Source organism: Cetorhinus maximus, chromosome 33 (assembly GCF_964194155.1).
Source record: "Cetorhinus maximus chromosome 33, sCetMax3.hap1.1, whole genome shotgun sequence".
Taxonomy (NCBI): Eukaryota; Metazoa; Chordata; class Chondrichthyes; order Lamniformes; family Cetorhinidae; genus Cetorhinus; species Cetorhinus maximus.
This window is the reverse complement of record NC_135911.1, coordinates 678,843-691,083: the sequence shown is the minus strand read 5'-3', so window position 1 is coordinate 691,083 and position 12,241 is coordinate 678,843. Positions and strand designations below refer to the sequence as shown.

The 12,241-nt window shown below is 55.9% G+C and overlaps 1 protein-coding gene across 1 annotated transcript in view; it reads right to left on the bottom strand.

Annotated features, from left to right (window-relative positions):
* The window catches only part of LOC144671543 (glutamate receptor ionotropic, kainate 5-like), a 484,710-nt gene that overhangs the window by 186,743 nt on the left and 285,726 nt on the right, over positions 1 to 12,241 (bottom strand). The window contains exons 9-13 of the mRNA XM_078533496.1: positions 10,253 to 10,405; positions 8,154 to 8,258; positions 7,599 to 7,706; positions 5,540 to 5,743; positions 145 to 258 (exon numbers count right to left, since the gene is read on the bottom strand). Coding sequence (XP_078389622.1) covers positions 145 to 258; positions 5,540 to 5,743; positions 7,599 to 7,706; positions 8,154 to 8,258; positions 10,253 to 10,405 — 684 coding nt within the window. The remainder of the gene's footprint in view (positions 1 to 144; positions 259 to 5,539; positions 5,744 to 7,598; positions 7,707 to 8,153; positions 8,259 to 10,252; positions 10,406 to 12,241) is intronic.

The following is a 12,241-nucleotide window of genomic DNA, read 5'->3' as shown; positions in this document are numbered from 1 at the left end:
GTTTGAATTGTAGGGAGTGTTTGAATGGTTTTTTAGATGTAGGGAGAGTGTCTCAATTCCCATTGAGCATCACAGTGTACATTATGATCACATTCTCTCCTGCTTCTGAATCTGGAGAGAATAATGAAGTCTGATCACTCTTACCATATGCATTCGGTACAAGATGCTGATTCCCAGCGTCATGAACGGTTTGGAGAAGTCGATAACCTTCTCCCTCTCTGCCGTGATTGTGAAGGCGGCAACAGCAAGGTCAGCTTTCTATAAATAACAAACACACCGTCAACACAGAGTTCACCTCGCCCTCCCTCTCTTATCACTCCCTCCTTCTGCCTCTCCTCCCTCTCCCTCCGTCCCTCCCTCTCCCTCCGTCCCTCCCTCTGTCCCTCCCTCTCCCTCCGTCCCTCCCACTCCCTCTGTCCCTCCCACTCCCTCTGTCCCTCCCACTCCCTCTGTCCCTCCCACTCCCTCTGTCCCTCCCACTCCCTCCGTCCCTCCCACTCCCTCCGTCCCTCCCACTCCCTCCGTCCCTCCCACTCCCACTCCCTCCGTCCCTCCCACTCCCTCCGTCCCTCCCACTCCCACTCCCTCCGTCCCTCCCACTCCCTCCGTCCCTCCCACTCCCACTCCCTCCGTCCCTCCCACTCCCACTCCCACTCCCTCTGTCCCTCCCACTCCCACTCCCACTCCCTCTGTCCCTCCCACTCCCACTCCCTCCGTCCCTCCCACTCCCTCCGTCCCTCCCACTCCCACTCCCTCCGTCCCTCCCACTCCCACTCCCTCCGTCCCTCCCACTCCCACTCCCTCCGTCCCTCCCACTCCCACTCCCTCCGTCCCTCCCACTCCCACTCCCTCCGTCCCTCCCACTCCCACTCCCTCCGTCCCTCCCACTCCCACTCCCTCCGTCCCTCCCACTCCCACTCCCTCCGTCCCTCCCACTCCCACTCCCTCCGTCCCTCCCACTCCCACTCCCTCCGTCCCTCCCACTCCCACTCCCTCCGTCCCTCCCACTCCCACTCCCTCCGTCCCTCCCACTCCCACTCCCTCCGTCCCTCCCACTCCCACTCCCACTCCCACTCCCTCCGTCCCTCCCACTCCCACTCCCTCCGTCCCTCCCACTCCCACTCCCTCTGTCCCTCCCACTCCCACTCCCTTCGTCCCTCCCACTCCCATCACTCTCTCCTTCTGCCTCTCCTCCATTCTCTCTGTCCCTCCCACTCCCTCCGCCTCTCCTCCATTCTCTCTGTCCCTCCCACTCCCTCCGCCTCTCCTCCATTCTCTCTGTCCCTCCCACTCCCTCCCTCTCCCCGTCCCTCCCTCTCCCTTCTTCGCCCTCCCTCTCTCATCACTCTCTCTTTCTTCTTCTCCTCCCTTCTCTCCGTTTTCTCCCTCCCTCTCTTATCTCTCTCTGCCTGTCCTCCCTTCCCTGTGTCCCTCCCCCTCTCTCCCTCCCCCTCCATCCCTTTCTATCTCTCTCTTTCTCTCTCTTTCCCTCTCTCTTTCTCTCTACCCGTCTCTCTCGCTCTATCTCTATTTGCCCCTGTGTCTGTCGCAGACTCCGCATCACACTCTTTCTCTCTTTCTTTGTCTTTCTCCCATCATCTCTCTCTATCTCTTTCACTCTCGCCCTATCTCTCTCTGTCTCTATCTCCCCTCTCTCCTTCTGCCTTTCCCTCTCTCTCACTCTCCCTGTCTCTGTCCCTCTGTCACTATCTCTCTCTCTCTGTCCCTCTCTACCCTCTCCCTCTTTCTCCTCTTCCTGTCTCTCTTTCTGTCTCTCTCTCTGTCTCCCTCTACCCATCTCCCTTTGCCTTTCTCTCTCTCTTCCCTCCCATCTCTCCGTCTCTCTCCCTCTGTCTTTCTCTCTCCCACTGGCTCTATCTCTCTCTCTCTCTTTGTCTCTATCTCCCTCTGTCTCTCACTGTCTCTGTCTCTCACTTTCTCTCTCTCCCTCTGTCTCTGTATCTCTCTCTCCCTTTCTCTCTATCTCTCTCTTACCCTCTCTCCATGTCTCTCTCCCATTCTCTCTGTCTCTCTCTCTCTCTTTCCCTCTGTCCATATATCTCTCTCCATCTGTCTCTCTCTCTCTCTCAGTTTCTCTCCATCTCTTACTCTCCCTCACTCTGTCTCTCTTGATCTCCCTGTCTCTCTTTCTCTTTCCCTCTGTCTCTCTCAACTCTATTTCACCTTTCTCTCTCTCATTCTCTCTCTGTATTTCCCTTTGTTTCTCTCTCTCTCTCTCTCTCTCTCTCTCTCTCGGGTCTCTTTCCCCATGATTCTCCATTTCATTCTTGCATTCTTCAATTATCAGTCGAGGTCTTGCACACTCTATCCCTCTCTCTCACACTGTGCTGCTGAATCTCGCTCAGCTTCACTCTGTTTTTGCCGGGCTTTATATCGGCCTGGGTCCCTCCCTGCATCCCTCTCCTGCCTGACTATGACCCTCTGCTGTGACCATAATGGCCCAGTAATAGTACCCTGCACTGCCCGATCTGCATCAACCCTTCCTCTCTCATAATGGTTTAAACTGACAGTTTTCAAACATGAAAGTATTTCAGACACTGTAGAGCAGGTCAGATCATTAATAGACAACAGGACATTGAGGGAACGTCTTCAACACAGGTCTCGACATTGACAAACAATTCATCACAGACCCATCATCACAGGCCCATGATCACCAGAGCCCCCACCGCCACAGCCCCCACCGCCACAGCCCCCACCGCCACAGCCCCCACCGCCACAGCCCCCACAGCCCCCACCGCCACAGCCCCCACCGCCACAGCCCCCACCGCCACAGCCCCCACCGCCACAGCCCCCCATCGCCACAGCCCCCACCGCCACAGCCCCCACAGCCCCCACCGCCACAGCCCCCACCGCCACAGCCCCCACCGCCACAGCCCCCACAGCCCCCACCGCCACAGCCCCCACAGCCCCCACCGCCACAGCCCCCACCGCCACAGCCCCCACCGCCACAGCCCCCACAGCCCCCACCGCCACAGCCCCCACCGCCACAGCCCCCACCGCCACAGCCCCCACCGCCACAGCCCCCACCGCCACAGCCCCCACCGCCACAGCCCCCCATCGCCACAGGCCCCACCGCCACAGCCCCCACCGCCACAGCCCCCACCGCCACAGCCCCCACCGCCACAGCCCCCATCGCCACAGCCCCCATCGCCACAGCCCCCACCGCCACAGCCCCCACCGCCACAGCCCCCACCGCCACAGCCCCCACCGCCACAGCCCCCACAGCCCCCACCGCCACAGCCCCCACCGCCACAGCCCCCACCGCCACAGCCCCCACCGCCACAGCCCCCACCGCCACAGCCCCCACCGCCACAGCCCCCACCGCCACAGCCCCCCATCGCCACAGGCCCCACCGCCACAGCCCCCACCGCCACAGCCCCCACCGCCACAGCCCCCACCGCCACAGCCCCCATCGCCACAGCCCCCATCGCCACAGCCCCCACCGCCACAGCCCCCACCGCCACAGCCCCCACCGCCACAGCCCCCACCGCCACAGCCCCCACCGCCACAGCCCCCACCGCCACAGCCCCCACCGCCACAGCCCCCACCGCCACAGCCCCCATCGCCACAGCCCCCACCGCCACAGCCCCCATCGCCACAGACCCTCTAGGTGCTGCTGACTGCCTGTCCCAGGGTCCTCCTCTCGCACTGTCCTCTAGGTGCTGCTGACTGCCTGTCCCAGGGTCCTCCTCTCACTCTCTCCTCTAGGTGCTGCTGACTGCCTGTCCCAGGGTCCTCCTCTCGCACTCTCCTCTAGGTGCTGCTGACTGCCTGTCCCAGGGCCCTCCTCTCACTCTCTCCTCTAGGTGCTGCTGACTGCCTGTCCCAGGGTCCTCCTCTCGCACTCTCCTCTAGGTGCTGCTAACTGTCAATCACCACAGACCCCATCACTGCATCCCCATCACCAAATAGACCCGTCGCCACACACCCCAAGGCCAGAGACCCTATGACCAAAGCCCCTGCAACCGAAGAATCCTGCACCAATGTCTCTGCTTTCACTCCCTCTATCCATTTCATTACACTCCTTCAGGAGCCCTCCTTCAATCCCAAGGAGACTGTGTCACGGAGCTGCTCAGACATGGAAATCAGACCCTGGTATCAAATCAGACACAAAACTTCCAGTCACCCAGAATGACCAGGTTACCGGAAATAGCACCACAAGCCCACCCTCACACCCTGACATACACTGGCCAGAAAATCCAGGGAGGTGATAGGGTCTGTGCTGATTGGTCTGTGGTTACAGTGTCTGTGCTGATTGGTCTGTGGTTACAGTGTCTGTGCTGATTGGTCTGTCGTTAGAGTGTCTGTGCTGATTGGTCTGTGGTTACAGTGTCTGTGCTGATTGGTCTGTGGTTACAGTGTCTGTGCTGATTGGTCTGTGGTTACAGTGTCTGTGCTGATTGGTCTGTGGTTACAGTGTCTGTGCTGATTGGTCTGTGGTTACAGTGTCTGTGCTGATTGGTCTGTGGTTACAGTGTCTGTGCTGATTGGTCTGTGGTTACAGTGTCTGTGCTGATTGGTCTGTGGTTACAGTGTCTGTGCTGATTGGTCTGTGGTTACAGTGTCTGTGCTGATTGGTCTATCGTTAGAGTGTCTGTGCTGATTGGTCTGTGGTTACAGTGTCTGTGCTGATTGGTCTGTGGTTACAGTGTCTGTGCTGATTGGTCTGTGGTTACAGTGTCTGTGCTGATTGGGTCTGTGGTTACAGTGTCTGTGCTGATTGGTCTGTGGTTACAGTGTCTGTGCTGATTGGGTGTCTTGGATGTGTGAGGCTCTGTGGATGCTGAGACCTTCGTTGGAAACCTTGGTGGTCCCCAATGAGTGAGATCCCAGTGTCCAGGCTGTGACTATTCATGGCTTCCCACCGCTCACTCTTTGTCAGTTGTTTGCTGTCCCTCCTCCTGACCCCCACCCTCCACCCTCACTCCTCAGGGGTAAATACCCAGAAGCAGCCTCCCACACTACCTTGCCCTCCCTCAGACTGGACGATTATGGGGTGGTCTAATGGAGGGGTTAAACAGGACTAAATGTTTTGCGCAGGGTTGATGGAGCTGAAGGATTTTCCCTGTTTGGTGAGAGGATCGGGAGGGGTTGGAGCCCAGAACAAGGGAGGAGAACCTGAGGACTCGAGCCAGGCTGTTGAGGGGTGAGGCCCGGCATCCCTTCCTCATCCAAAGAGGCGAGGATCTGGAATCCTCTCTCAGCAAAACGCTGCCCATTTTGAAAACGTCAAAGCTCGGATTGGTTCAGACTTGTTAACTCAGGTTGCTGAGGGTGACAGAACCCAAGTGGGGTGAATGGAGCTCAGATGCTGATCTGCTGGGATCTAATTAAATGGCGGACCAGGACCGAGGGGCTGAATGGCCTCCTCCTGTTCCCGTGTAACAAGCTCGAGGGGCTGAATGGCCTCCATGTGCCCTGCAATACCTCTGCTTTCCGCTGTGACCTGTTTCCCCCCCTTGGGCAGTGCCAGTCTTGCCCTGCGTAATTGACTGTAAGTTGATGCCATGTTTCCTACCCTCTGGATGAGTTCCCCCACCATGCCCGTCCATGAACCGTTTGACTCCGGAGCTCCGTACAGTCCGTCTTCCACCAGTTTGATCTTGAAGTTGAATTTGAGGATGTCTCCCAGCTCCTTCAGCATGTCCACGCAGAAACCCTCGTACCGATCGTTCTCTGTCAACTCCTGGAAATTGTGCTTTCTCATCACGTACGGGTTTTCCTGCAGTGACAGCAAGACAGATTGTGACTGTGCACACTTAGTGATTCACACCTCCATTCTCACACTCATTCACACCTCCTCACACTCACACTCATTCACACCTCCCCAATCTCACACTCATTCACACCTCCCCACACTCACACTCATTCACACCTCCCCCACTCTCACACTCACCGATTCACACCTCCCCACTTTCACACTCACCGATTCACACCTCCCCCACTCTCACACTCACCGATTCACACCTCCCCCACTCTCACACTCACCGATTCACACCTCCCCACTCACACTCACCGATTCACACCTCCCCCACTCTCACACTCACCGATTCACACCTCCCCCACTCTCACACTCACCGATTCACACCTCCCCCACTCTCACACTCACCGATTCACACCTCCCCCATTCTCACACTCACCGATTCACACCTCCCCCACTCTCACACTCACCGATTCACACCTCCCCCACTCTCACACTCACCGATTCACACCTCCCCACTCTCACACTCACCGATTCACACCTCCCCCACTCTCACACTCACCGATTCACACCTCCCCCACTCTCACACTCACCGATTCACACCTCCCCCACTCTCACACTCACCGATTCACACCTCCCCCATTCTCACACTCACCGATTCACACCTCCCCCACTCTCACACTCACCGATTCACACCTCCCCCACTCTCACACTCACCGATTCACACCTCCCCCACTCACACTCACCGATTCACACCTCCCCACTCTCACACTCACCGATTCACACCTCCCCACTCTCACACTCACCGATTCACACCTCCCCACTCTCACACTCCGATTCACACCTCCCCACTCTCACACTCACCGATTCACACCTCCCCCACTCTCACATTCACCGATTCACACCTCCCCCACTCTCACACTCATTCACACCTCCCCCACTCTCACACTCATTCACACCTCCCCCACTCTCACACTCATTCACACCTCCCCCACTCTCACACTCATTCACACCTCCCCCACTCTCACACTCATTCACACCTCCCCCACTCTCACACTCATTCACACCTCCCCCACTCTCACACTCATTCACACCTCCCCCACTCTCACACTCACCGATTCACACCTCCCCCACTCTCACACTCTCTGTTTCACACTCCGATTCACACCTCCAATCCCACACTCGCTAATTCACACCTCCACTCGCACACTCACACTAACACTCTCAATTGCAGACACAAACACACATTCAATCATACACTCACTCTCAAACTCTAAAATACACACACACACACTGACACACCACTCACTCTGACACACTCAGACACACACACTCTTACACTCATCACACACTTTCACACATACACACACTTACACACTCTCACACTTACAGACTCACACTTCCACAAGATTTACACAATCACGCTCTTACAGTTACGCAGCCCTCTCAGACTGACATTTACATACTCACTGACACTCGTGCACACACAATTTCAAACTCACACACTTATACATATCTCATACATAGACACTCAATCAGATGGTCACATGATCACTCACTCCACAGACTTACACCCAAACAGGTAGAAACGTTCCCTCAAGAATGCTCGGGACCGGTGGGGAGTTGAGGAATGTGAGGGGGGAGGGAACAGGACCAGGACTGGAACAGTGGATGGGTAGCGGCAGAGGGTGAAGGATAGGGCAACAAAATGGGGGATAAGGTAGGGGGGAGGTAGGGAAAAGGTAGGGGCAGTTTAATGGAGAGTAGAGGGATGGGGGCATGAGCAGCAATGGTAAAAGCAGCAATAAGAGGGGCAGAAATGGAGTAGCAGATTGGGACAGCCAAGGATTGGTGGCATAGGGGGAGGTGAACTCACCAAGATGGTGGTGACGATGAGAGTTTTGTTGATGAGTGTCTCGGAGACGTTGATGTCAAGGAAAGTGGCATCCATGATGAGGCCTCGAATAGAGTGCCAACTCCCAATCTGCGGAGAGACACACAGCCGGTCAATCTCACCACACTCAACGTTAATCCCAAAATCAGGCCCTGTGGGAGAGTCCATTTCCCAGGCCAGGAGCACACAGACTGTCTAGACAACAGAGAGAGAGCCAACACCTTCAGGGGAGGGGATCGTGGGTTGGGGCAGAGATAAGGCTGAAATCCGTTGTTTCTACCACCAGAAACGAAACCAGAGACCTGATCGCTGGAAGCAGCTCCCATTATCTCACTCTCCCCCCTGGCTCCCCTGATTACCCACCCAATCCCCCTCTCACCCCAGAATACCCTCTCCCCCCCAAACCCCATTCCCCCAAATCCACTCCCCCCCAAACCGCCCTCTCCCCCCCCAAACCGCCCTCTCCCCCCCAAACCCCCCTCTCCCCCCAATCCCCCCTCTACCCCCAATCCCCCCTCTCCCCGCCCAGGCTCCTACCTGTTTGAGACCAACCTTCCCCTGCTCGAGAATCCGCAGCGTGTAATTCATCCTCTGGCCCTTACTGTTAAATTCCACACGGCCAGTCAGTCCTTCATACTCCACCTGGCATCAGCGGCACAGAGAGAAAGAGAGGAGGGGGACGTGAGGGAGGGAGAGATGGGGGGGAGAGAGAGAGAGATGGAGGGTGAGAAGGAGAGGGAGAGAGAGGAAGGGGATGTGAGGGAGAGAGATTGAGATGGAGGGTGAGAGGGAGAGAGGGGGAGGGAACGAGAGAGAGGGAGAAAGGGGCCGTGGGGAGGGAGAGAGTGAGAGACAGACAAAAAGAGAGAGTGAGTGAGTGACAGAGAGAGAAAGTGAAAGAGAGAGAAGGTGTGTGGAGGGGGAGAGAGAGAGAGAGAGACATGGAGAGAGAAAGAGTGAAAGAAAGAGAGAGAGAGGGAAGGAGGGAAGGAAGGACGGAGAGATAGAGATAGCGACAGAGAGAGGGCGAGAGAGAGTGAGGGATAGAGAGAGACAGAGAAAGGGACAAGGAGGGAAGGATGGGGGAGAGAGACAGAGAAAAAGAGAGTGAGAGAGAGAGAGAGAGGGTGGGAGATTGGGGGAGACAAATAGAGAGAGTGTGAAGGAGAGAGAGAGAGGGAGAGAGGCGGTGAGAGGGACAGGGAGAAGGAGCAGGGAGGAAGAGAGCCAGAGATGGAGAGAGGGAGTGAGACATATCGGGAAAGGGAAAGAGTGAAAGGAGAGGGGCGGGGGAGAGGGAGGGAGAGAAAGAAGGACAGGGAGGGACAGGGAGGGACAGGAAGAGAAGAGGGTCAAAGAGAGAGAGAGACAGGAAGAGAATAAAGATAAATGTGGAAATATAAAACAAACTGAGGTGCACATGTTGGGAGAGAATGAGAAACATCAGACAGCCGAATGTCGCTAGTGAGTTATCACTGCCGACAGACCAGCCCATTCTCAGTCTCACAGTGGAGATTTAACATGAACAACGGGTGTCGGACTGTACACACACAATCCAGATCAGAGCCGCAGCTCACCAAGAGCACTACAGACAACCAGGGACACAGCTCACCAGGGACACAGCTCACCAGGAACACAGCTCACCAGGGACACAGCTCACCAGGGGCACAGCTCACCAGGGGCACAGCTCACCAGGGGCACAGCTCACCAGGGGCACAGCTCACCAGGGGCACAGCTCACCAGGGGCACAGCTCACCAGGGGCACAGCTCACCAGCGACACAGCTCACCAGCGACACAGCTCACCAGGGGCACAGCTCACCGGGAGCACAGCTCACCAGGGGCACAGCTCACCAGGAACACAGTTCACCGGGAACGCAGTTCACCGGGAACACAGCTCACCAGGGGCACATCTCACCAGGGGCACAGCTCACCAGGGACACAGCTCACCAGCAACACAGCTCACCAGGAACACAGCTCACCAGCAACACAGCTCACCAGGAACACAGCTCACCAGGAACACAGCTCACCAGGGGCTCAGCTCACCAGGAACACAGCTCACCAGGAACACAGCTCACCAGGGGCTCAGCTCACCAGCAACACAGCTCACCAGGGGCACAGCTCACCAGGGGCACAGCTCACCAGCGACACAGCTCACCAGCGACACAGCTCACCAGCGACACAGCTCACCAGGGACACAGCTCACCAGGGACACAGCTCACCAGGGACACAGCTCACCAGGGACACAGCTCACCAGGGACACAGCTCACCAGCGACACAGCTCACCAGCGACACAGCTCACCAGCGACACAGCTCACCAGGGACACAGCTCACCAGCGACACAGCTCACCAGCGACACAGCTCACCAGGGGCACAGCTCACCAGGAACACAGCTCACCAGGGGCACAGCTCACCAGGGGCACAGCTGACCAGGGACACAGCTCACCAGGGGCACAGCTCACCAGGGGCACAGCTCACCAGCAACACAGCTCACTAGGGGCACCCCTCATGAGTGTTTAGTGCTGGTAATCTTTCCAATCTATTCATTGATATGGTTATTCTCCCAGCCGTGTGAAACTCTAGCAATCCCCTCCTGCCCCCTCGGTCCGGAGCGTCTGTGGGCACTGCCCATACTCACTGTGCGTAGGTAATTCATCAGGCTCGTCCCATGCTGCCAGATCTGTGAGGTGGTACACGATAGGGGTCTCAGGCCAATCTCCTGGCTGCGATTTAACTCCCGGACCGCATTCACCACAACATGGACTGCATCAAACATCAGGGCAGAGGGTAGCTGCAATCAGAGGCATGAGCTATCACAGCAATACACCGACTGAAGGAACACTGCACGGCACAGAGCGGGAGAGCGAGTGGGAAACATAGAGTGTTTCAGAGACAGAGACAGGGAGAGAGTGAGAGAGAGGCAGAGACAGAGAGATAGGGGGAGAGAGAAAGAGAGAGAGAGGGGGAGAAATGGGGGTGGGTGGAGACAGGGAGAGAGACAGAGACACAGAGAGAGAGAGAGAGAGACACACACACACAGAAGAGAGGGGAGAGAGACAGAGACAGTGATGGGGGCAGACACAGGGAGAGCGAGAGAAAGAGTGACAGAGACAGAGAGGGCAATTAAGAGAGAGGGTGAGAGACACAGAGAGAGAGAGAGAGAGAAAGAGGGAGAGAGAAAGGGACACAGAGAAAGAGACAGAATGAAGGAGAGACAGACGGAGACAGACGGAGCTTAATAAACTCGGAGTGCAGGACAGGTTCCTTGTTAGGCTTTATTTACAGACTCTAGGTGAAGCCAAATGCTTGTTCCCAGACCCACACAAAAGAACTCAGCCCCTTAAAATTCCCCGCACTTAGGGCTGATTCATCTATATATTCACATGGTTCCCATACCAGTAAGAAATGGTTTAACTTACAATTACTACATTCCTCCCCCCCTTTAATTTTGTTTTACCTCCTTATTTACAAAAACATCTCAGCCCATGTGATATCCGGTCCCTGCCACTATAAATGTCGTCTTTGAGGAGGTTTTCGGAATCGGATGGAGCGACGCAACTCTCCAATAGAGCTTCTTCCACAGGATCGACTGGCACAGGACCTGCAGCTTCTGGGACATCCCTGGACACCAGCAGTTCAGAACTATTTACTTCAGCAGAGACATCGGGTACGGTCTATTCTTTGTCAACCTGGCACCTCGAGCGTCAAAGTTTCATCTTGGATTTCAGGTGGACTAACTGGTTGTTGGAGAGTTCCTCGACTTCTGAGATGTTTCCTAACAATCCTCTTTTCCACTTCCGCTTGATATGATAATGGGTCCTGTTTTAGGAGCAATTGTACCGGGGACCCATCTCAGCCGAGTTGCAAAATTTCGTACACAAACTGTCTCTCCCACAGTAAAACTCTCGACCTTCACTGTGAGCGTCATAATTCACTTTGCCACTCCCCTGGTTTCTCTCCACCATTCCCTCCTCCTCTACATTAGGGAATACTAGTCTCAGTCTCGCACAAATTCAGCGTCTCATTAACAAGTCTGAAGGTGTTCAACCAGCGGCCGTATGATAGCAGAAATTCCTGTTTCTAACATTCCCTCTGATGGTTTCTTCGTGCCTGTTTTAAAGGTTTTAAACTGCTCTTTCTGCCAACCCATCGGACGAGGGATGGATACGATGATGTTCTGGTGTGTTTAATCCCGGTTGGTTCATGGATCTTTGGAATTCAGTCTGAGTGAAAGCCGTACCACTGTCTGACACAATAACCTCAGGTCAACCGTGAAGACTGAAACTCTGGCACAGTTCTGCAATGGTTGCAGACCAAGTAGGTGATCTCATTTCAAACACGTCCATCCATTTGGAACGTGCGTCGATAATCACCAGAAACATGGAAATGGACCTGCACAGTCTGTGTGTAAATCTAACCCAGGGTCGACCAGGTCACTCCCACAGATGCAATGGAGCTGAAACAGGCAACTTCTGCTGTTCCTGACACTGGAGACAGTCTTTCACCATTTTCTCGATGTCGCTGTCTATATCTGGTCACCGGATCCAACGTCGTGTGGGCATCTTCATTTTCGAAAAACCAGGACGCGCCCTGTGAAGTTCTTCCACTAATGGTTCTCTCCCCTGCA